Source organism: Pomacea canaliculata, linkage group LG14 (genome assembly GCF_003073045.1).
Source record: "Pomacea canaliculata isolate SZHN2017 linkage group LG14, ASM307304v1, whole genome shotgun sequence".
Lineage (NCBI taxonomy): Eukaryota > Metazoa > Mollusca > Gastropoda > Architaenioglossa > Ampullariidae > Pomacea > Pomacea canaliculata.
Window position 1 is genome coordinate 16,426,838 of NC_037603.1, and position 26,008 is coordinate 16,452,845.

Sequence of the window (26,008 nt, forward strand, 5' to 3'; positions counted from 1 at the left end):
GCCTCAGTTGCTGGCACGGCGTAAAACACCAACGCCCCCCCTTCCCAATCTACATTCCATCCGTATACACGCTATGTACTCACCTTGGACATCATTGATAACATCATTATACATGGACAGGGGTTATCAATCATACATCTCATAAAACAAGTTCACTTCTTACCATTCTTATTTTAAAACATTTGTGAATAAACCATGCTAGTCTTGTTCTTCCTGCATTATCACCTTAAGTATTGTAGGTATAAGAAGGTATTGTTCTTCATTGTGTGATGTGACATGTTTAAGATACTCTGAAAATATACATATCTGGGACAATGGAAAAGAACATGAACTTCGTCCTCTGTAAAATTTATGCAGAAAGGACATTTACTTGCATTCACTGTGTTTTCATGTACAAAATCATTTCTTTCTTTTTTGTGTGTGTGTATGTGTTAGTCACTCACTCCTAGATGCGTATAAGAGCATCCCTGAAGTCTTTTACTTTTACATAGTTTAAATATAGCTCTGGCATGACAGTGGATTTATGTGTTTTGTTTAACTGGAAATGTCTACTATGCCTCGTGTTCAAAAGTCAATGTTTGGTAAATGGCAGCTATCCCTCTGATAATAGAAACATTTTATGATCTTCTACTTCTTTATTTTAACCATACCTAATTAAAACACATAGATCCTAAGGCTATTCTCACTTTTGTTACCAGATAACCCATTTTTGCCCTGTGCATCAAGATTAGGTAATAGTTGAGGTGCTTGTTTACGTTCATGGACATTTTTGTCGGAACCAGAATTTGATAGTTCTCATGTATCAGTTGACCATGAGTGGATGCACTCAAGCTCCCTATTTATAGTATCTGATAATGTATGGCTTGAAACATTCACAAACGTCTTACATGTGTAAAGATGTAATTTTTTGACAAGTCCTTAAACTTGATGTGACAGTACAAATTGCGCATCACAGAAGATTTTGTTTCTATTCTAAGGCTTCAAGAATGTTTATAAACTCTTAAACAGATTGGTTTTTAAAGAAAGTGCGGGGACTAATATTCAGCTGCTGATGTAGATATTGTCTCATTGTTTGACAAAAACACTTGATCGTAATAGGATATGATCTTTCGCCAGATGTGGAGGCGTTTGAGGTGGGATTCCAGTTGTTGTGAAGGATGGCCTTGGACTAAATACCATCTATTGCAAGAGAACTGGGTGGGAGCTTTGAGGAACATGCAAGGCAAGATCGTGCTGGAAGAGAAACATTTAGGTTCCGTGTCTGAAAATAAAACACATTTCTTATTTTGTACTGTCAGCTCCTGCCAGGAAGGCAGAGAGATAGCTACAACATGATCTAACGAAAGGAGGGTATCGATCTCTGGCTAACATACCTCTGATGCTTTACGGAAGTCGGGCTCGCGGTCTGATGAAAGTGTGTGGGGGAGTAGTAGGTATCGATCTCTGGATACTACCTCTACGGCAGTCAGGCTTGTGGTTGTGTGTATACCATGTGTGACTGGCACAGAGAGACTTACTGCTCACTTACAGTTGTGTTTCTTCCCAGGTAACGCTTTATGATTGCTGCTGCTGCTGGTGGTGGTGGTGGTGGTGGTGGTGTTTGATAAGTATTATACAGTTGTCTGTAGTCGCCTTACCCCTTCAACCACCTTTGGGCCTTTTGAATCCAGGACATATCCACTAAAGGATAGTGCATTGATCCATGTCAGCGTCGAGGTCAAGCTCCCGTCGCTGCCTACGCCGCAGACAAACAAGTATTTACTTGGGCAACAGGTGGCGTGGGTGGCATAAGCCAACACACACACAAACACACAAACTGATGCGTGGTGTGCTTCTTTGGCGGCTCATCGGCGATCGCCGGGGGATGAGGAATGGTGTATGGGGGAGGGGTTGGCATGCAGCATGAAGCGGTGTAAAGGTGGTCTGAACTTTCTACCTGTGTCAAACACATGTGTAGACACTAAAACGTTAGCGATACTTTCCTACTGCCAGCATCTCTGGTTTACTGGCGAGAACAGTTGTCTCCAGCGGCGTTTTGTTGGCGGTGTCGTCTCCAGTGGCTGTTAGAGGTAAACAGTCTTGAGCAGCGTTGTGTTGGTAGTCTGTAGTCTGTAGTGTGTGTGTGACAGGAGCAGTGTTTGTCACGATGGCCGTCTCTGGTGATGTGCAGTATGGAGCACAAGCACAGTTACAGAGGGGTGGGGGCGCCAGTTGAGGGGGCGGGGTGAGCGCAGGAGCGGGAAGGAACAAAGAAGACCCAGATTTCCTGACGAGTAATCGATGACACCCCCACCCTCCAGCGAGAGGTCAGAGACAGCTAAAAATCACTTTGGCTCTGTTGGGAGCCAGGAAAGGAGGGGAGGTTCGCCCTCCTCATCCACAGTGGCCGCTGGGGATCACATGATTCCTTACTTGGGGGAGGGAGAGGGAGAAACGGGTGCAGGCCTAGCAACGGCAGAGGCCCCTTTTTCCAGCCAGAGAATGGGGAGGGGGGACCAGGATTGCTGAGGCGTTGGGGGGGGGGGCCAGTGACGCCATCTGTCCAGCGGGTCGGGCTGGCATCAGTCTCAGGCACCACGTGTCTGAACACTTTTCACTCCCAATTCTCTGCTCAGTCTTAGTGCGGTAAGGTGACAGCCCACAAATGTCCAACACTTACAACTTTGCTTAGTCCACCCAGGGCGGTCCGGTGGCGCAACGGTTAGCGCCTGTCACCAATACAGTGAAGGTTGGCTGTCCAGAGTTCATTTCTCGTCTCGGGCACACTGTTCTTTCTCTGCACGTGGCATCTCTTCACAGGGCTGGCTGCCTTGCCGTAATATAGTGTCAGTTGCTGGCACGGAGTAAAACACCAATCCCCCCCCCCCTTGCTTAGTCCACCCCAGGGCGGTGTGATGACAGCCCACTCCAGCTTGGCTTTGAGCTCTACCTCTGTGATTGCCTCAAAGTCGTGGGATAGGGGTGGGAAAGTGGGGATGGCTTGAACAAGGTGTTATCTGGTCGTATAGTCCAGGAGCAGTTTATATGCCAGTGATGTGTGATGGGGTCCTTTCAGTAAAAGTCGCATGCTTTTTAATTCTGGTCATCCTCTCCTTTTCAACGTGGACTGGGAGCTGGCGCTTGGACTTGTTATGCCGGCGTGCCCCAGCATCCCACGTGACCGGAAGACTGGATTCCTCAGGTCTCCGAACTTGCCAAACAACACCATGCATGGTTGGTGCTGCCTTGAAGTCACGAGACAAATGCTACCGCCGCTGGAAATGGAGCGGGAGAGGTTCAGGTAGCACTGGGACATCATAGGTCGCCGACACTGTGGCGGATCTGGGGATATTGTGTGAGCGATGGGTAGGGGAATACCTGTATAAAGAAATACAAGTCTTCAACCGGAAAATAACCTATACACCGTATCCTGAACGTTTGTATAACCTGATATACCACAAAAGAGAAATACAAGTTACGAATAGAAGTATCATGAAGATCTATGCCACCTGTCGCTGACACACACACCTGCGCTGTTGAGTGGGGAGATGGAGGAATCAGTATTTGTTTCATCCACGGTGGATTGGCGTGACAACATTCCTCACCGCATTCCTTTTTAGGTGGAAGAAATGTCGTGACATTGTATGCCGAGATCGATTGGCAGTGGCCTGGTTTAACGGACACCGCCCTGTGACGAGTCTCTTGTGCTCCGCCTGCCCCACCTCCCCTCCGCCTGCCCCACCTCCACTCCGCCCTCTGTTGTTGGGGTGCCGGCCGACGGACTTCAGGAAAGAAGACAGAGTAAGCAGCTACAGGAGTTGAGGGACACGGGTGGGGTGGGGTACGACAAGTATGACCCTGTGGCCGCGAAGTCGGTGAGATTCAGGTGAAGGCCGCCATTGAAGATTTTTACGAGTTTTCAGTTCGCTGCTTAGTCTTGTTAATTACATGTCGAGGATTTTTGTCTACCGTTGCTAGAAACGAAAGAGGAATTCTGTGAATACAATGTTTATGTCCATTTTGTGAGTAAACTTCCATTCGTCTTATCGCTCTTTCCCCAGGAACGCGAACACCAACAATTGCCACCTTCTTGTGGCCGTTGCATCTGTAAGCTGTGTTCACATTTATTAAATGCTCCGCCACCACTTCTGTACTCGGGGTTGTTTCTCTGTGCTTCAAAAAGGTGAAAGTTGTTGAAGATAGCAGCCGGAGATCCCGTTTTACCAATAGCGGTTAAGGAGATCGGCCGGACATCCCGATTTATCATTAGCAGACAGCAGACATGTAACTGAAGCGGAAGTCAGAAACAAGTATTGTTAGCAACATGGATGACTGTCACTGTTTGATCGCCTCGCAAATCGCTGAAGCCCGTTCATGGTGTTAAACGTGGGTTACCCGCTTGCAAAGCGCTCAGAGGTTTTTATAATCGACTCCCCACCCCCCGAGGTTAGTTGTGGTTAGAGGAATAGGAAAATGTATACGGGCTCTGTATACAGCAATAGTAATCTGTATTTGTGTGGGGTCTGATAGAGGTACTCGCAATTTTTTCTTAGTGGCTTTTCCATTTAGAACCACGGGTAACAAAACGGGAAAAGTAATGCTTCAGAGCAACGTATACCAACTAGAACAGCCCGAGATGTCTTGACATAAATATTGCTAGACCATTGTGTGAGAATGGAATAGACGGTATGGATATGCATAGGTTTCAATCGCCGGCCGCATCACACACACACAGCTTTATAGTTACTGTTTGTGTGTGCGTTCGCGCGTGTGTGTGTGTCATATTTATAAAGACGATTTTATAGTGTATTTTGGTAAGTTCAGATGATTTCCCTTAGTCTACGTAGTGCCGTGTCTCAACATGAATCAATACGCAATCCAGCCCGTACGGTCCGCCATTGTCCAGATGCAGGTCGGGCCTTTAGTCCTCGGCATGTTAATTGATGAGGCGGATGAGGGGGGGTGTTTTCCTCCATCGCGCCTCACCTCCCCCCTTTCCCCAGCAAGGTTGGTGGGCAAGCAACCAACCTGATTTTCTTCTCACCCCACTTACCCGCCCCTAAGTGACTTGCGAGTGATGTCAGCGGAAGTAGGGCAGGGCCTGGTGCATTCTGGTATCGGTGTTTGCACTGGCTGGTCGTGTGCCCTGACCTTATTATGCACACCGTCCCTCCTCCACCCCCCAGCTATCGATCACCCCTCCAGGAGCAGCAGCAGCGGCGGCATACTGCTGTAAGTACTGCTGCCTCGCGTCGTAGTACGCTGCTGGAAAAGTTTCCATGACTAAGTTTCCAACGCGGGGCTGGCTTCAATATTGGGCGAGCTGGACTAGATTATAAAACATAAACAGTTGAGGGGACTGTTGGGCGGTTAGTCTCTAGCCAGCGCCAGTGTGCAGCCGGCTTCATATGGCAACAGGGCTGGCAGTGGCAAGCATCGTGCATGTCAACTGGACACCTCGCATCCTGATCACACCCCTCTCTCTCTCAGACTCTGCTAAACCCAGTTTCGCATCCGATAAAGCCGGCCGGCCAGGAACCAAAGCAGATAAGAGAAGCTGGGGGGGGGGAGAGGGAAGGGCATTGTGGGCAGTTAACTGAAGGCTTGTATTTCGAGACGTGGAAGAAATGAATCGTTTGAACCTATGGAAAGCCAGACTAATTAATGTCCACGGAGAAGAGCAAGGCCGGGTGCTGACGTTGGGGTGGGAGGAGGCTGACCTTGTTGCACGCGCTCGGCATGTAAATATGACCTCATTGTCGTCCAGCGCCCAGCCTGCGACACACCGCGACAATGGGCAGCCACCTCGGACACGCCGCATCCAGATGGCTGACCAGGCTGTTTGGTCTGCTCCTCCTGTGACCCTGGCATTGTTTTTTTTTTTTTTTTATTCTGTTGCTGCTTTTTTTAAGGATGTGGACGCGGTAGACAGGCAGAGGAAGCGGCCAGCCCTATTGGACTAACCTGTGTGTGTGTGGAGTGAGGAATTAACGGCACAACGAAGTTTGTGCAGTCTCGATGGTGCAGTCTGTCTGCTAGCCTGTCCCTGCAGCGATAAGTCACATAAATGAGCTTGTTATGTTATCCAGTCTATGCCCCTTCTCTGTCCTATCACTTTCAACGCGTACGACCTGCAAACTTCTGAACCTGGCCGGAAGCCTACACTCGTTTGTTCGTGTGTGTGTTTGATTTCCGGCCATTTTTGTGGTCGAATCATGTCAACACTTGGCTAGACACTTGATGTGTTTTCACGTGAGTGCCTGACCTCAGGTCAAGATTCCTCGAACAAACTGTTCAGGCATCTCCCCCCTTCAGAGCTCCTAGTGAAAATTGTTGTTTTTTTAAAAACTTTGAAGGAGGGTGGGCAACCAATCTGTTTGTCACAGACTCCTGCGTGCTTGTGATTATCAGGCGGCCTCAGCCCAAGACTGACAAGACCTACAGAAGTGAAAACCGCAAGAGGCTGGAGAGAGAGAGGTGTGTGTGTGACAACAGCCGGCTGCGCACACGACAGACCTTGAATAATACGGTGGTTTTTGTTTTGTTAGGATGGGCACATCACTCACCACCCCCTACCCCGCAGTGTCGTGTGTAAATCAATGTCGTCTGCAGACAACATGGTAACGCTGGCGTTTTGAGGCTAGCTTTAGAACTCGGACCTCATTTTGAGGCTAACCTTCGCCTGCTGACCTTATCTTGAGACCAGGTTCTAGCCTGACAGGTCAGTTCGCTCTGCCTACGCCGGTCGTCTCACTGTCCCATGTATGATAATTAAACTGTAGCCCTCGCTCATTCTCTCTGTCAGGCCCCAGTATTTGGAATGTCCGAACCCCTGTCTGTCCTCGCGCGCTACTCAGTGTCATTTCCTGCTCCTCCTTGTGAAGCCCATCAAGCTGGCCTCCGTGTGGGGGAAATGCGCTACATAAATCCTATTGTTATTTTTAGCCCACCAGTGGGGTAGTAATTAGTAACAGTGTGGTTCCATAAAAATATTCATTGCGTCAACCGATCCGTTATACGATTACCCAGGTGTTGACACCGGAGACTGGCGAGGCTTACATGGCGATCGTAAAGCTTTAATGAGCGCCTCGAGTAGTGAACATGAGCGAACTTCAGTTTCCAAACAGCAAGTTCCACTCTGCTGAGTTCGGGATTTCTTCACACGACTGTCTGTTTACAGGTAGTCCTCGGGTTACGACGGTCTCGAGTTACGTCGTTTCGTGGTTACGACTCTCATCCGACTTACGAGGTCAGTGCACCAAAGAAAAGGAAGGCCATCACCATGGAGGTGAAAATGGATATCATAAGGCAATCTGAGAAGGGGGAAACAGCAACAGAAATTAGCAGGTCATTAGGACTTAGTCGTTCGACTGTCGCTACGATTATCAAGATAAAGATCGCATCCTTGAACACGTGACAGGATCTGCTCCTGTGACAGCGACAGTGATAACAAAGCGTAGTGTACTCACAATACTTTACTGTACTTATGTTTATTGATAATTATGTAGGGTGCTGTGTTAGGATAGGTGTTTGGATAGGCTAAGTGTTTGCAGTACTGTACTGACATTATGGTACAGTACTGTATGGACGTATGATCCGACTTACGTCGAAATTCGGTTTACGACCCCGCGTTAAGAACGGATCCCCGTCGTAAGTCGAGGACTACCTGTACAGAGAAAAATAGTCAGGATTTGTTTTTAAAACACTCGATATTTGAGTATGAGTTTTTACTTTTTAACTTTAACGAGGAGATCCACTAGTCTTTGGAGAGATTTTTGTTACTGTGTCCAAAAATAGAAACCAAGTTATTATATGTATATATTAGTAAATCTGCTAGTGGGCGCGGGCACCTTAAAAAAAAAACCTCGAAAATGTCGCCTTTGACAATGGAAAGAGCCCGAGCGCCGAGCCACCACCGGCTGTGTAGGCTGTCATTTCAGTGGAATGGAAATCTAGTGTGTATTATGGCTTGTGTGGAATGATTCTACCTGTCTCAAAATATACGCCATCTCCTAAAACATCTTGTATAAACATCAGTGTGAAATACAGTCGCCTCGTTGCCATTTTCTGCCACTGATCAGAGTCCGAACATTTCGCACTCAGATAAAGGGTTGTAGCGGGGGAAATAGTCTTGAGGTACGCAAGAGATGTGAGCTCGGTGGATGTAGGTGAGGTTGCGCACAGCTCAGCTTGGTATTTCACTTTGCCTGTGCACACCACCTCTACCACTCCATGTCTGCTGACCAGGTGTACGTGCCGGTACTGTTGTCCCTCTGAAATATGGGAATGATGGAGAGCGCGTGTTGTGGTCAGTGGAGCCTCTCTTTCTCTCACACACACAAATTCATGTGCGAAACCTGCGAGAAGACATGAGACTTCGCCTAGTATGCTCACATGAGTGTCCAGCCAGTGGACCGAGAAATGTTTGCACATCATGTCCGAGGTGTGTCGCACTCCTAGACATACACGCCAGTGTGGTGGTGTACGTCCTCCACACTCCATGGAGCGGAGGAACCAGTTTGAATTACCCGAAGCCACGAGGTTGCGACTGCAGGTTACATATCTAGGCTGTCGTCAAGGGCACCGGAGTGGCAGGATGGGAGAGATGGTGGGGTTCCCCACTATAAAGCCGTCTTACATGTCGGGGAGGGGTGGGTTTTTGGGGGGACGGGGGTCGACTCGGCAGACGACTTGACCGCCATCTTGCAGGTTTTTCAGCGGCGAGACAGGAGGCTCAAGTAAGGGAGGGAGCTGATGCGGAAGAGTGGAAGGGGGAGGAGTGGAGCACAAAAGCATCAGCCGCTGGTGACAGTGATTTGCGGCCCTTTATCGATCAGCAACCGCAGTGCGTGCTGTCCGGCACGTAGTCCACTCCCCCCCCCCTGTACTCCCCTCGCCGTTGTAATACTCCTACCTTACACTCGCGCGCACACACACAAACCAAGTGGCGTTGACTGTGATCGTAAACCTTGTTACAGTGCTGATGGTTCGAAACCCACTGCTCGCTGAACTTTGCTGGCCTGTACATGTTGCTTGTGCCGCATGCAAGGACAGTTCACACGTCTACAGCCGTTAGAACACAGCGGCTGTGTATCGTCTTAGCGTGACGCTGCCAGAACGAGAATGTGCAAAGAGCAGATACAAAGGAAATGGTCGGGAATCTTCATGAGAGTGTCAGGGACCTAGTCAGGGTACCGGTACTGAGCACGTGCGAGGATGAAAGGGTGTGAATGATGAAAGGGTGTTTCCTGAATGCGTGCCTTTTATGTGTTTTTAAAATATAAGAAAAGAAAGAGAGGTGTGACTGGAGAGGGAGAGAGGGGTCGGCGATGAGAGATTGGGGGGGAGGGAAGAAAATGGTAAGAGGAGGTGAACTTGGATGCTTAATTGTTGGGGGAGAGATAGTGTTTTTGGAGTTGGAAGCGAGAAGTCTCTGCCGAGAACAGTGCACTTAAAGAGAAGAGCAAGGGATTCAGAGAGAGGTGGGCGCTTGTTTTAGGAGGAGAGAGCTATTGCTTAGACCAGTGGTTCTTAACCGGGGTTCCATCGAACCCTAGGGGTTCGGTGAGTCGGTCTCGGGAGTTCGGCGGAGCCTCCGCAAGGGAGGTGAAGACACACCCGCAATTCGTGATGACACTAAAGAAGGGTTCGGTAAATGTGCAGATGAAACTTGTGGGTTCGGTGCCTCAAACAAGGTTAAGAACCACTGGTCTAGACTGTGCCTCACTAGTGTGCAAGAGGTCGAGTACATTTTTGTGTGTGTGTGGTTGTGTTAGTCAAAGTGTCATTGCCAAGACAGTGAACTTTTAAAGTAAATTTAGTGGATTTCGCGATTGTGAAAGAAGAGCCATTGTGTTAGTGACTGTGTGTTTTGATTAAATACATATTATCTTAGGCAGACTGGTACAGGCGAATCATTTTTTTAAAAAATTATTATTAGTGAAAGAGCGCGCAATGGTCGGACCCGCTGGTGTGCTGGAAAGAGTGGAAACGAGAGACACTAGCGGTGTGGTGACATAACATCAGATCGCTGTCTTTATAACAATCCTCATAGAGAGCGGGAGGGGAGGGAGGTGGGGAATACCAGCTGTCGGTGCTAATGTGTCGTCAGGAATACCATTAACAGATGCAATCCACTACATACGGTAGCCTTATCTTTACCTTCTGCAAGGAGATATTTCAGTCACCCGCGGCCTGCGTGTCTCATCAGTACCTACTCACGCGAGACAGCGAAAGTCGTCAGGGCTTCAGTCCACGTGATGAGAGAAACATGTTGCTTACATGCACAACAGCTGTAAACAACGATCACTCCAGCTGTATGAGGAGGGAGGGGTAACGATTGGGAGGATAATCTGCATGACAGGCTAAAGTTAGATACGCCAGGGTAGATGATCGTCGCTACCTGTTTGTCTTATCGCACCCACCATCACCTCCACCCACTCCCACTCGCTTGATCGACACCTGGCCGAGTTCCTCTGAGCGGTTGTGATGATGTGGAGGACCGCATGCTGTAGGCTTTTTTTTTTTCAGGTGTTCGTCATCTTTAGAATGTCAAGCACATCTTACAGTCAACATCCCCTCCCTCCATCGCCTTTGACTCTTAGCCCCATCCCTGCAGCAGAGTGTGTAGGCTTGCTGTACTGTCCTGGAACACCAGGCACTGTGCTGGTCAACAGCCATGTAGTGCTGAGTGACGCAGTGAAGTAGTTTATGGTGCACTGCCTGGTATTTGCCACCCAGATGCTTGTACCCGCCCCTGTGGTGTCCGAACTGAGCTACAGGCAAGGTGAAGAAAGAGTGGGCACCAGACTAATTAATAAGATGACCTTCCAGCCCGCCTAGAAGACTTCATCCTCGTTCATGCTGGGCGTGAGGGATGGTAGAGGACTGCACCGCATCACCTTTTGCAGTGTAGTGCCTGGTATTTGTCACCCAGATGTTTGTACCCCACCATTATGGTGTCCGAGCTGACCTAGAGGCAAGGTGAAGAAAGAGTGGGCACCAGACGAAATAATAAGATGACTTTCTAGCGCGTCGTGAAGACTTCATCCCCTTGACACCCCCATCCTCTCGCAGCGCCCCCATGCTGGGAGTGTTGGGAGAGGCTTCGACCTGCACTGCATCACCTTTTGCAGTGTGTCATCACTGCCTGACCTCTGACCTCCCCATTTCTCAGCGTGCTCATGGTTCCAGCTCTCTGGTCTCAACAACTGTCCCCATCTGATCTTTGAGAAGCGGTCCAGTGGCGCAACGGTTAGCACCTGTCACCAATACAGTGAAGGTTGGCTGCCCAGAGTTCATTTCTCGTCTGGGGCATGCTGTTCTTTCTCTGCACGTGGCATCTCTTCACAGGGCTGGCTGCTTGCCGTAATATAGCCTTAGTTGCTGGCACGGCGTAAAACACCAATTCTCCTCTCTCTCTCCCCCCCCCCCCCCCCCCCCCCCCGTCTGATCTTTGACCTTGGCATGTTGGCACTGTTCTGTTTCACTGGTGTGATGCCGTTTCTTTAGTCAGTCTAGTGGGTTGACCACTGAGCTTCAGCATTCCTGACCGCAAACCATCTATATTCTCTACCAGCTTATGGCTAACGGAGTTGACATGTGGGCAGAAAAGCGTTATTCCACTCACTATTCCAGTATTCCACTCGTAGACAGAGGCGGTGTTCCACTTGCAGGTCAAATGAATCTCAGAAAAACAATAAACTTTAAAAAACCCACTAGCATGAAAGATAAACATGGGCTTTTATATAAAATGCACTTCATATTTGGCTGTCCAGCCTTACCTTATTCATGCTCCTCCCCACATAAGGTTTAGCTGGCCTTATGACGGCCAGTTGATCAGGAAGGAAGGGGGGGATCTGGCTTTTTATTTCCTTCCCTTTCCTCCCATCCCCTCACCTTGGTCTGGATGTGACGTCCAGCAACAAAAAGTTTGTCTAACGTTGCACCAAACCATTCAAACTGCAACCAAGCTTTTTCTTCCCTCCCCAATGGCTGTGGAAAGGTGTGGACTCTTTTGCTATCTAGTTAGCCAACTAACAACAGTAACGAAAATAAACACCGATTGGTGGTGGGAGTGGGCGGGGTAGTTAGCAAGGGTAACGAAGGACAACGTAGCTTAGGTTCATCAGTTTTTTTTTTTTTTTTTTTTTTTGTTGTTGCTTTATTTTTTATTGTGCTGTAACAATATGTCGGTAGAAAGATGAATGAAAATGCAGGAGTGCTTGGTTGGTTTAAAAGCTGACCATCCTTAATGGAAGTAGCCTGAACGTGTTAAGAGCTTCGCTACATTACACTCATTATTGGGAACAAGGATGGGAGGGAAAGTTGTTTCATCCATCAACCTGTAGTGCGCAAAAATATTCTGTTTCTCTCCTCCTCCTTTCTCTAGTTACCCGTAAGAACAACTGGGTAGGGTAGGGCAGGGCCTAATGAAAGGTGTGCCCATCTTCCGGTGCCAGTGCCCCGGCAAGCTTATGTCTTGTGCTTTCCCGTGCCCGGTGTTAAAGTGTTAAGCTTTGAGCACCCACCACTGCTCTTCCCCGCTCCAAAAGACTTGCACAGTAACTGGTATCCAAGACTAAAAATTAAAATTTCAGACACAACATTGTTGATCTTTATTTGAGGGTTTGTGTGGTGCCAAAAAATGTTTAAAGGTTAATCAGAAGTAAATATATGAAATTTTTTTTAGGAAGAGAAAATTTTGGAACCAGTTTGAATTCGTTGAATTGCCCAAGTTTCAGTGCCTGTAGCTAATTGTGCCTGAGGAAGGTGTTAGAGTGCTGGAGTCAACACAGCTGTCAGGAATGGGTATCTCACTACATAAGGTTGGGGAAAGTAAGGCAGTGAGGAAGTGGAGATGGGCATCGCCCTCAAATAAAGCTGGCCCCAAGATAACTCACTTAAAAATAGACACATGTTGCTGGTCATTCTGTCGCCTCAAAAGTCGAGCGGTCCGGTGGCGCAACGGTTAGCGCTGTTAGCGCCTGTCACCAATACAGTGAAGGTTGGCTGCCCTGAGTTCATTTCTCGTCTCGGGCACGCTGATCTTTCTCTGCACGTGGCATCTGTTTACAGGGCTGGCTGCTTGCCGTAATATAGCCTTAGCTGCTGACACGGCGTTAAACACCAATTCCCCCCCCCCTCAAAAGTCCTTCCTCAAAAATCCACCTGAAGTAAGGTCATGCAGCCATCATTTACATGTCGCTGAGTGTTATTAGAAGCATTTTACCCCACCCGTATTCCTTTTGTTAATGGTCATTATTGTCATTACCTGTTGTGGGTTTCAATCACCTTGCTCATTTGTAGAAGGAAATGTTTTGTTGATCAGTTCTAAAGAAATGGTATTTGGGTTAGATTGCTCATAAACAAGTTGATAATAGTTATTTATAAGCCACATTCCTCATGTGTATATACTGTAATTATTATTGCAAGTATGACCACTATCTTGAATTATCCCTGGGAATCAGTAAAGTTGTATTGTAATACATGCCTCATGTTAATAAATTGTCTTTTCAAATCAGTAATCATGTATAATAGTAAGCTGTTAATTGAATATTTCTTCTTGAATAAATGAACTTTTACTTGGTAAAGAGCCAGTAAACTGCTGACTTAAGTTTTACTGGTAAAATAGTGGTAAAATTTCTGTGAAGATAAAAGCTTGGGATGGGTGAAGGTTCCATGATTTATAGTCAGCAACCATTGATAAGTATTTGTGCATCAATCATATCGCTTGTTCTCTCTGACTGTGGCAGGTCCATCCAACTCTTCCAGCAGTTGCTGTACCAAGACCGTCTGTTCCAGTGCTCCAATGAGGTGCATGCCCGCCTGGGATTGATGTTTAAGATCCTGAAGAATTTTGATGCCAGTCTCAAGGTAACAGGGCCTCTCTCTCTCTGCTGACAGCCACGATGTTACATTGCCGTATGCATCAGTCAGCATCCAGTGTCTTATGTCTTCAGAATCTTTGGCTTATGCTACAGACTCTATTTGCTGTCTGTCTGCATGGCCATAAGGTTACGCTGCTGTCTTTGTGGTCAACAGATTACCACCTTTGCATTGTCTTTATGCTGCCTCCACTATCATCATGATGTATCAGCTATACTGCTGTCTTTTTGGTCTACAGACTAGGCCACCATCTTTTCATTGACTTCATGAGCTACAGGTTATGGTGCTGTAAAGTCTGTGAGGCTGTCATTTGTTGTATTTTTTATTACTATTATTATAGCATCATTTAAAGCCATTAAAGGTGGGTTCAAAACCTTTACTAAAAAAACACACACACAAGCATGATAATAATAATGGATGCTGGTCTCAAAAACAATCACTGAAATATAGTCAGATTCTAGCAGTAAGATGATCAGGTTAGTTTTACGATCACTGGGAAATAGCCAGATTCTGTTCAAGTATTTCCAGACAGAAATATTGGAGGTGACCCAGAATGTTTGGGTACTCATAGACTGTTCACTAGTGCTGGCCTCCTACGACTGTGGAGAGAGAGTTGTGTGAGACCATCCTGTCCCCTAGCTGATATTAAAACATGGCTAACCTTCACACTCCTGTGTATGACACCTTTGTTATACAAGTATTCCAGAGCATGCAGCACACCCCACAAGATATATATGACCGCTAGCTGTATACACAAGATGTGTGTGACCGCTAGCTGTATACACAAGATGTATGTGACCGCTAGCTGTATACACAAGATGTATGTGACCGCTAGCTGTATACACAAGATATGTGTGACCGCTAGCTGTATACACAAGATGTATGTGACCGCTAGCTGTATACACAAGATATGTGTGACCGCTAGCTGTATACACAAGATATATATGACCACTAGCTGTATACACAAGATATGTGACAGCTATTTATAGATATATATGACCGCTAGCTGTATACACAAGATGTATGTGACCGCTAGCTGTATACACAAGATATGTGTGACCACTAGCTGTATACACAAGATATGTGTGACCGCTAGCTGTATACACAAGATATGTGTGACCGCTAGCTGTATACACAAGATGTATGTGACCGCTAGCTGTATACACAAGATATGTGTGACCACTAGCTGTATACACAAGATGTATGTGACCGCTAGCTGTATACACAAGATGTATGTGACCGCTAGCTGTATACACAAGATGTATGTGACCGCTAGCTGTATACACAAGATATGTGTGACCACTAGCTGTATACACAAGATATATATGACCGCTAGCTGTATACACAAGATGTATGTGACCGCTAGCTGTATACACAAGATATGTGTGACCACTAGCTGTATACACAAGATGTATGTGACCGCTAGCTGTATACACAAGATGTATGTGACCACTAGCTGTATACACAAGATGTATGTGACCGCTAGCTGTATACACAAGATGTATGTGACCGCTAGCTGTATACACAAGATGTATGTGACTGCTAGCTGTATACACAAGATGTATGTGACCGCTAGCTGTATACACAAGATATGTGTGACCGCTAGCTGTATACACAAGATGTATGTGACCGCTAGCTGTATACACAAGATGTATGTGACTGCTAGCTGTATACACAAGATGTATGTGACCGCTAGCTGTATACACAAGATATGTGTGACCGCTAGCTGTATACACAAGATATGTGTGACCGCTAGCTGTATACACAAGATGTATGTGACCGCTAGCTGTATACACAAGATATATATGACCGCTAGCTGTATACACAAGATATATATGACCGCTAGCTGTATACACAAGATATATGTGACCACTAGCTGTATACACAAGATGTATTTGACCGCTAGCTGTATACACAAGATATATATGACCGCTAGCTGTATACACAAGATGTATTTGACCGCTAGCTGTATACACAAGATATATATGACCGCTAGCTGTATACACAAGATGTATGTGACCGCTAGCTGTATACACAAGATATGTGTGACCGCTAGCTGTATACACAAGATGTATGTGACCGCTAGCTGTATACACAAGATGTATGTGACTGCTAGCTGTATACACAAGATGTATGTGACCGCTAGCTGTATACACAAGATGTATGTGACCGCTAGCTGTATACACAAGATATATGTGACCGCTAGCTGTATACACAAGATATGTGTGACCGCTAGCTGTATACACAAGATATATATGACCACTAGCTGTATACACAAGATATATATGACCACTAGCTGTATACAAGATATATATGACAGCTAGCTGTATACACAAGATATGTGTGACTGCTAGCTGTATACACAAGATATGTGTGACTGCTAGCTGTATACACAAGATATGTGTGACCGCTAGTTGTATACACAAGATGTATGTGACCGCTAGCTGTATACACAAGATATATATGACCACTAGCTGTATACACAAGATATGTGACAGCTATTTATAGATATATGTGACCGCTAGCTGTATACGCAAGATGTATGTGACCGCTAGCTGTATACACAAGATGTATGTGACCACTAGCTGTATACACAAGATATATGTGACCACTAGCTGTATACACAAGATGTATGTGACCGCTAGCTGTATACAAGATATATATGACAGCTAGCTGTATACATAAGATGTATGTGACCGCTAGCTGTATACACAAGATGTATGTGACCACTAGCTGTATACACAAGATGTATGTGACCACTAGCTGTATACACAAGATATATGTGACCACTAGCTGTATACGCAAGATGTATGTGACCGCTAGCTGTATACACAAGATATATGTGACCGCTAGCTGTATACACAAGATGTATGTGACCGCTAGCTGTATACAAGATATATATGACAGCTAGCTGTATACATAAGATGTATGTGACCGCTAGCTGTATACACAAGATGTATGTGACCGCTAGCTGTATACACAAGATATGTGTGACCACTAGCTGTATACACAAGATATGTGTGACCACTAGCTGTATACACAAGATATGTGTGACCGCTAGCTGTATACACAAGATATATATGACAGCTAGCTGTATACAAGATATATATGACAGCTAGCTGTATACATAAGATGTATGTGACCGCTAGCTGTATACACAAGATGTATGTGACCACTAGCTGTATACACAAGATGTATGTGACCACTAGCTGTATACACAAGATGCACGATGACCATTTCTGATGATGACAATGATGATGATGACTCACTGATGTTGAGTGACCTTCCCCATGTTTTCTTCCAGTGATGGGGAGGTGATGTCCTAAGGCTGACGTGCTGATGGACAATCAGCTGAGATTCGGAACAAGCGCAATGCTTTGTTACTAATTTGTCTGACAGTTTTTGTCTCTTTAGCTTCTTGTCACTCTTGAATCTTTGAACTTGACTAGCAAGTCTGGCCCGGGCCCCTGCTGACTCTAAAAGGCCTAGAGTTCCCATCAGTTTTAAGGCAACACAGTTGAGAGTCCTGGCACTAAAGAATCGAAGGTGACAGTAGTGACAGGCAGGGAGCAAGATGAAGGATGACAAACACATCTCATTACCAGATGACATCCTGACGCACATAGACCCAGAATCTAATCTACACAACATGCAGCAATGTTTGTGGTTTGTAAATAATAAATGGAAAATAAAATGGTCCACACTGGTCTACCTTGGTCCACAAAGCTAGAACAACTATAAGTAACAGTAAAGAAGGTACAAAATCCAGTACAATCAAAAATCCAAAAATGGAAGAACAAGAGACAGAAGCCGTTTGTGGAAAATGTCTGTTGTAAGAAATGACGCAGCACAAGTACTGAAGAACATCCCATAACAGAGGAGAATAAACATCATAGATGAGTATGAGAAACCAGAACTTGAGGTAGATCCACAGACGAGACAAGCAACAGAGAGGTGGTCCCCTTCAACCAGTTGGGCGAAGGGACATCACTCTGTGTTATATACTTTATATGGTACAGCTGTCTCTGAGGTCTGCCATCTTTTCAAGTCAGTAACCCTGTAATGTGCTGCTCAAGCCATAAGGCAGCGGTTCTCAACCTTTTACTTGTGACGTCCCCCTGACGAACAAAGGTACGTCCGCGCGCGCCCCTTAGCCAGCGATGTAAGCTAATTTCACCAATACCGGTATGAGAAACTTTTAAAAAATGACCCCCCTTGTAAGCACGTCGCCCCCCCTCCCCAGGGGGGGCGCGCCCCACGGGTTGAGAACCGCTGCCATAAGGACATGGGTTATAACACTTCAGGCCTTGGTTGATTTATTTCTTTTTTTCCTCTACCAAAGGTGTGAAGAAAATAAATGTATATGCAGAAGAGGTAAAAGTGCTACCTTTCAGCCTGTTGTGTAGGCTTATAGGATCAAAAATTGTCCACTTGATTTGAATACCATACTAGATACTTGATAACAGGGATGAGAACCCTGTGGTGGAAGCTGATGCTAGAAAATATATTCATAGACAAGTATGGTGAAAGGACACCACCACCACCTCCCCCAGCACCAAGTGCTTTTGTGCCCACCTCTAAGATTTTTCATGTTTTCTTTTGTTAGAAAACAAATTTACTTTGATATTTATTTTTATAGTTTATTTTCTTTTTAAGCTACTGTGTTAAGTGTCCTATGAGGATGTGGGTTAAGGAGATCTTTACTTTTATCATGTAAATAATTTCACAAGTCTGGTTTGTCGTCAGTGAAGCTTGTAATGCTTCATGACAGAAAAATGTGTGGTGTGTATATGTGGTTTGGGTTTTGTTTTTTTTGCAGCATTTCAAGTTGTGTCTTGCAGACAGCAGTGACTGTTCACTGAGCCCAGACGAAAGTAAGATTTACTTAACCCTTAACAGTGTGTCTTATATTGTCATGTGTAATTGTCTTCCTTTATGTGTCACAATCTTGTTTGTGGGGGGGAAAGCTTTTATTTCATCTTTTCTTGTCTGCCTGTAGCTCTGTGTGTGAAGGGGGTGTGTGCATATTTGCATGCATGATAAAGAGATGTAAGATTTGGATTTCTGAGCCTGTTTTATACACAAAATAAAGATAAATATTACCAAAAGCTCGTGCAAGCTGATGTATAAAGTATAAGACAGTCATTGGGACAGCAGTGTTCATCTTGTCTTGATGAGGGCAGGGAAAGCAGGAGTAGTTTGAAGATCATGATACAACACTTTGTAACATACCCCTGTGCTGCATTTGGCACAGCAGCCTGTGAAAAAGAACCAACCAGAATGCCACTAACCAAGACATCAAAAAGAGCACATGGGGCTGGATAGGACACACCCTGCGCATGCCAGGCAGGCACTTGACTGGAACCCTCAGGGAAAGAGGAGAGTTGGGAGACCAAAGCAGACTTGGGAAAAAACCAGTAGAAAGCGAGGCAAAGGACATGTGAATCACATGGGCCCAAAACCTTGTCCGCTGGCGAGGTGTTCTTGTGGCCCCATGCTCCTCGAAGAGTAACAAGGACTAAACTAAACTAAAATTTAGCTAATCCATCCTTAGTGCCAGGCCTAGATGGTCCAGCACATTATTAGCACAGGATGTAGTTGAGCTGTCTCCCAGTTCCAGACGGTTTATCCGCCATCAGATGTATCCACACTAGTCCAGACCTAGCTTATGAAACTTATTAGCAGCCACTGATCAGTATTGTGCCACCCATCAGACTACAGTGCCAGGGACAAGTTACATCCGATTCTTTGTTACATGCGACTCCAGTGGTTGGCATAGCCAAATTCAACTTCATTGCTTCGTTTTTCTCCTTCTGCAGTGATTGGCTTTGTTACATGCATCTCGGCGCTGGCCGGTACGGGTCATAGGTCAGCGTCTTAGAAGACGCCATTGTCCAGATGGCGTCCTCAGCTTTCCCCTTTTCTTCCCCATTCCTGGGCCCCACCCTTTTTTGTCGATCGTCACGACGGGCAGTGAGGGTTGTTATTGCCTTCGCCACCACACCACTAGGTGGCACTGCTGGCAAGGCGTGTCAGGGGAAACAAGCAGCCGTCCCTTTGTCAGCGCGGAAAGTCCAACCCCTTCGGCATTATTCCGCCTCGAGATAATCATGGGGGCCTCGGAGATGCGACGTCTGCACAAGATGAGGCGGCGTGTATGATTATCGGTCTCCACAAGCTTCACCACACAATGAAAAGCCCGCTTGCAGCCTCTCATTGTGTGCCAGACAACTGCTCTTCGACGGTTGAACCTGTCTCGCTCCCCAACCCCCGCTTTCCTCCACTAACCCCGAACTCCATGACGGAATCGCGATGCGTCTGCGTGCGCGTGACACAGCCACGGGAGCGCTGACGTCAGATGGGTCTAGCGGTGCTTGCTTCTCGTCCACCCATCCATCCTCAGTCCTTTTGCCCGTTGGGCCGACACGCTGCGCATGACTTGCCGAAAGAACTAGCCGCGCTGGAAACAGGGCCACCCCGCTCCTTTTGTTCACCGGACCACAAACAGGGGGTGGGGGCGGGGAGGGGAAGTGAAGTGAAGTGGGTGAAACGGGGCGGGCAGAGAGTGCCACCCGACACAAAGACCGCGGGTGTGGGGACAGCAGGTGGGGCAGATCTGAGGGTGAGTGGGGGGTGGGGTTTCAACAACATCAGGTGCACGGAGTTACTGGTGTCCCCAGGTCACTTTAACCCGGACAATTAGGTCATAATCTAACCTCTATCTATGGAGATAATGAGGGGGAAATGGGGGGGGGCGTTAGGAGAAGAGGGGTGGTGCATATAAAAAGGAGGAAATAACAAATGCCTCGCTTCACCTGCCTTTGTGTCTTCGATCCTGCGCTTGCTGCACGTACGCACGCTCTCTCGCGCTCTCTCGCGCTCTCTCTCTGTCACAGACACGAGAGAGAATTACGCAATGGGGTGGGGGTGGTAACGATGTTCAGCCTGTTGTCGGCAGCGTGTTGATCTTGCAAGAAAATTGTCGGTGACGATGATGATGGTGTGATTACTATTTCTTCCCACAACTACAAAAGTATTTCTGAGGTTTAAGGAAGAATTGTAGCTTTACCATATTAGGAGATTAAGTGTCCTGCGACTCCAGAAACAAGAGAGAATATGTTGAGAGAAGAGAGAAACAAGAGAGAATATGTAATGTTATGAGGTCTTTGGCCCCATTCGAAAGGATTGATATACAACATATTACAACAAATTGTGTAAAAACATTGCAGGAGAAAGAATATGTTTAGTGTGAATAGTAGCTTTGCTGCTAGATATATAAACCTCCATGCTATCTTATTGCCTGCTGACATTAGTGTCTGTAGTTCAAGTTCTAATGTTCTACAGAAAGGTCTACTGTAATACATATTTGGAATGAACCTTTTTTTTTGTAGATTTATGAAACATAGACAACATAATATAACATGAAATTCCTTCTCATCATTGTTGTGGGAACTTAAAACAAGTCTTACAAATTGTTGAAATTTGACAACATGGCAAAGATTCTCAAGCAAAGTCCACTAGTGCATTTCTGAAGAATCTTTTAACATCTCAGTTGAAATGAATCTCCCTATGTGGCACCGACTTAATTGACAATTAAAAAGCATTCTCGCCAGTGAAATTTATAATTACTCATTTAATAAAAGTGCTGATTACTTCTTGATTTAACCAGGTATTCTAAAACCGTACCTAACGAAAACATCCGCCTAATTTCAGATTGCTGATTTTACTTCCATTGGATTAATATTTTACAGGCTGCCCATGGAAGTCTGCGTTGCTTCATCCTAGTTATTTTTAACCATAATATAGAAAGGGGTAGAGTGCACTTTATCCTTTAGTGGAGATGTTGCTGTGTCTACTATTTTAAGTTTTCTTTCGTTTGTTTCAGCTCATCTCAACATCGCTCATCTTTTTGAGGTGCAGGTGTGTAGCTTACTTTTGTTTTCTTGGCCTGTTTGTCAGTGTGTTCAGATGACAAATGTGATTTTTACATATTGTCGCATGATTGAACTTTCAGACGAGAGAGAGAAAATCTGACATGGTGATAATGTGAAAAAGGAGGGGATTGTGGATAGTCGATCTGATTATCATATCTATGCCATGAAATAAGTGAATTTTTATATCATCTCTTTTCTCATGATGCACGTCGATCTTGCTGAGTGAGAGGGAGAACGAGAAAGCGGTTCCATTCTGTTCTAACACAGGGTTCCCAGGTCCTTGCAAGGTCCTTTTAAGTCCTTTTATATTGAATTTTCGCCGAAAGGCCTTTTAAGTCCTTTTATTTGCCATGCGGTCCTTTCAAATTCTCACACAGGTCCTTACATTTTCTCTGTGACCCTTTTAAGTCCTTTTATCGATAAAATATTACCACAAATTTATTTCCGGAGTCGACTTTGGCGCAAAATACCGACGATTTTTCGCCGCATGTTTGGTCTACACATCTGTACAACACTAGTTGCCCTTCCGTATTCGCAAAAAACACTCTTTTTTCAAAAGGCCTTTAGAAACTTACTCTTTCTTGAACTTTGATCAGCTAGTACTACTGTGCATAGCTCTATTTCTCTCTCTCTTCCCGTTAGAGTGTGTGTGCGAGAGAGAGAGACATGAACTGACTTTTGTATTACACCAAAGAATGGCTTTCATGTTTTGCAATTATTATTACTTAGATTTCTAGAAAACTTGGAACATTAACGGTGTGTTATCAGCACGCTAAGGACACTTTTTAAGTTATCTAATCTAAATATGGCAGACAGGCATCAAAATTAACTCTTTGATTATTTATTACTAGAAATACATATATTTGAGAACATAGAGAAGACCACAGATTCATAAATAATACATCTTTCCGACCACACAAGAGAAAAACTTAAGCATTGATGACTGTCACTTAGGTCCTTACGAATGCATGAAAGGTACTTTTAAGGTCCTTTTTTGGCACCATCCCTGATCCCTGGGAACCCTGTAACATCTTTTAATTCTTTACACATTTATTTCAAAAACGCGGAGCCATGAACCGGACGGTTTTACTATGCCTATTGCTCTGCTTCGTAAATTAAAACCAAGAAAGGAATGTATTTTTTCCTCGCTCGTACACTAGTATTCATGCATCATATTACTCCTAGCAGCGTCTAGTTTATATTTGATAGCAATGGCAACTGACCTACTCAAGTCACGTGACCAAATTGTATCTCTCCGTTTTTGTTTACGTACAACGAGCGCCGAGTGTTGCATTACATGGAACTTCTGTATTTGGCGGTTGAATCTCTACTGAGGTCAGTGGACTGTAGGTCGTGGCCAGATCGACCTGTTGGAATCGGTAAATGGTCGAAACGACCGGTGACTATGAAACATGTATGACTGTTGTTTTAGTGCTGTCCCATCTCACACATCAGTAACTGGGTTGGAGGGCTTATGGTTAAATGCTCATCATTGATGGGAGTTTATTTCTTAACATGCGTGTGTGTGTGTGCAGGGCAAGATTAAGGTCGCTAAGGAAGCCTACGAGAAGTTTCTTGTGCGAGACAACCTGCCAGCTGCGCTGAAGGCCGTGGCCTTGCGTCAACTAGGTGAGTATGGAGATTGTGTCCGCTCCACCTCAGTCCTCATGGCAATGAACTTCCCCGTGACCTCTGCACGCGCTGTGCAGTTGTGTGCGTGACGGAAGTGGAGAGGGTGGGGAGAGATTGCGATCAGTTGTAAGAAATGTGGGAAATTCCATATTTTTCAAAATTGGTGACGTACAGTATGTCTTGTATATTGGTGATAGTTTTACAGTATGTTGGTGACACTAGCTTTCAGATTGGACCACTTTTTTTTTAACTCCCTTCCCTGCTTGCCAAGAGCATTGATTGCCACTGCCAGATTTTCTAGAATTTTATATTTTTTTTTCTTGGCAGCATATTTGTTGGAATTCACTGCAAACAAAACTTCCTTGTGCTACTGGGTTAAGTCTGCTTACAGTCTGATCTTACAGTCTCTCCAGTATGTTATGTTGTTGGGTTTTGTCTGCTAACAGTCTGATCTTACAGTTCCTCCATATTATGTCTTCTTGTTCACATCCACTGCTGTGTTCAACGTTGCTTTTATCTTTGCACACATTCAAGCGAGTCTTCTTAAATTTTTTATAAAGTCTGCGGACTAGTCTTTAAAGATGGAAGTGACTGGAGACTCAATCATCAAGCGGTAGCGAAAAAGCGATTTTATTGATGATTGGTTCTTTGTAAGCAGCCAGAGTAAATCCCTGCCAATTCTGAAATAAGCAGAAGTCTTGACCAGTTTATTCCACTCGTGCACGTCGGTGCCCGCTTATGCACACTATCCCACATCCCTGCCTGTCGACACTTTGACTTAAAAAAAAATAATTACAAAATCTCACTCGTATGCATATAATGTCAATAAAATTCTCAGAGATGCTTATGTTAAAGTTCTTTGTGTGTCTGACCATGTTGAGTTCCCTCTGGTGGATATTGCGACATGTTACATTGCTAGGAGACCGTGGCTGTGAAAAACTGTAGCAGCACCTGCTGGGCAGTGGCCTTCCTCCTCCTGTCACTGCCTGGCGGCTGCTACCCACCGAGGGCGCTTCGTCTTACCAATGTTCGCTCTGCTACCTTGCGCCAGTTTGTTTTTTCGTCCCAACTTTTATACTTTTGGCAACGTGCCATCTCTCATTAATCTCTCTTGCGCCCTTATTTGTCACCATCTTATTAGCTGTCACGTTACAGTCGTGACCATGTTCTTAAATTATGACATTTGACCCACCATTCATTGTTTTGGACATTCTTTCGTACCCCACTGCCTGGTGCCGTTCGGTGCACACGCCATCTCTGTGGGTGACATGTTGAAGATGTATAACTGCGTGTCCACAGCCCTAGAGTGACATTTTCAGAGTGATGTGAAATAATGTTTTTGACAGGCGTCTTGCATGTGTCATCACACTGGTCATGTCGGTCAGAGAAAACTGTTATGCTGCGACAGACTGGCGCTTCAAGAAGTTTGGGAGTACAGAGAGCCTTGCCAGGCGCTCACTCAAAAATTGATAGGATGCCAATTCCATATTGGCGAATTTAGACAATTTTTTATATTGAATGGGAAAAATCCCTGGCGTAATGTACGCAAGGTATATTCTGTCATTTACCAAATAGTTGTCGCCTAGCGGGGATGAGTACCTATCTGTCATGACTGCCAGCGAGGATGTACACCATATTGAATGTTCGCGAACGTAATCCACCATGTCCTTCACCGTGGCATGCTTAGCAACCAACAGACATGGAATTGCTGCTGATCTTTAAACTTGTCATTAAATTCCTTTATTGTTCTTTGATCGTTAAAAGACAAGCATGTTTCGTTACAGAGTTATATTCAGAAGTTTTAACTGTGCTGCCCGACAGAAGTGGACAGACAGGCAGGCAGTTTGTGGCTGAACCAAGGCATACGAAACAAAGTATGCACGCGATGCTGCACATTGCCAGATTTTGTTGGACTTTGGGGGGACAGTAGAAACCTGGAGCGAAAAACTGTTTTTAGAGATGATGAAAGGGCCCTGTGCCACAGGTGCCAACTGACGCCCGTTTGCGTGGTTCTAAAAGTAAGAACATTACAACCCAGATGATGTACTCTATGTCATTCGCCAGTTGGAACGAACTGAAAATGTTTATTATTATTATCCACGCTTTCACTTTGAAGGACATAAGATAAAAGGAAACACGAGCAATAAAAATAGTTCAAAAATTTCAGTTGCCTTTTTTTACGCTATTCATCCTTCCTTTTCGTGGCCGTCTCCTCCATCAGTAGGAGCGGTCCGGTGGCGCAACGGTTAGCGCTGTTAGCGCCTGTCACCAATACAGTGAAGGTTGGGTGCCCAGAGTTCATTTCTCGTCGGTCTTTCTCTGCACGTGGCATCTGTTTACAGGGCTGGCTGCTTGCCGTAATATAGCCTTAGTTGCTGGCACGGCGTAAAACACCAATTCCCCCCCCCCTCCTCCATCAGTATCTCCATCCCACAAAACCTTGAACTGGGCTACCTAGTGTGATGCAGTAGTGTTTAGCCACGATCTGGCTGTCGTGTTATGTGACCTAACGGTATCGAGGTCGCTAGGTAAGTGCATTGCGACCCAGGCGTCTTTTGACCTCAGGTTAGCTCCGC

The 26,008-nt window shown here is 45.6% G+C and overlaps 1 protein-coding gene across 4 annotated transcripts in view; it reads left to right on the plus strand.

Annotated features, from left to right (window-relative positions):
- Positions 1 to 26,008, plus strand: part of LOC112554796 (histone demethylase UTY-like) — an 82,902-nt gene that overhangs the window by 34,125 nt on the left and 22,769 nt on the right. For all 4 annotated transcript variants that reach the window (XM_025222837.1, XM_025222839.1, XM_025222838.1 and 1 more), the window contains 4 exons: positions 13,734 to 13,854; positions 18,686 to 18,740; positions 21,752 to 21,786; positions 23,336 to 23,429. In XM_025222837.1, coding sequence (XP_025078622.1) covers positions 13,734 to 13,854; positions 18,686 to 18,740; positions 21,752 to 21,786; positions 23,336 to 23,429 — 305 coding nt within the window. The remainder of the gene's footprint in view (positions 1 to 13,733; positions 13,855 to 18,685; positions 18,741 to 21,751; positions 21,787 to 23,335; positions 23,430 to 26,008) is intronic.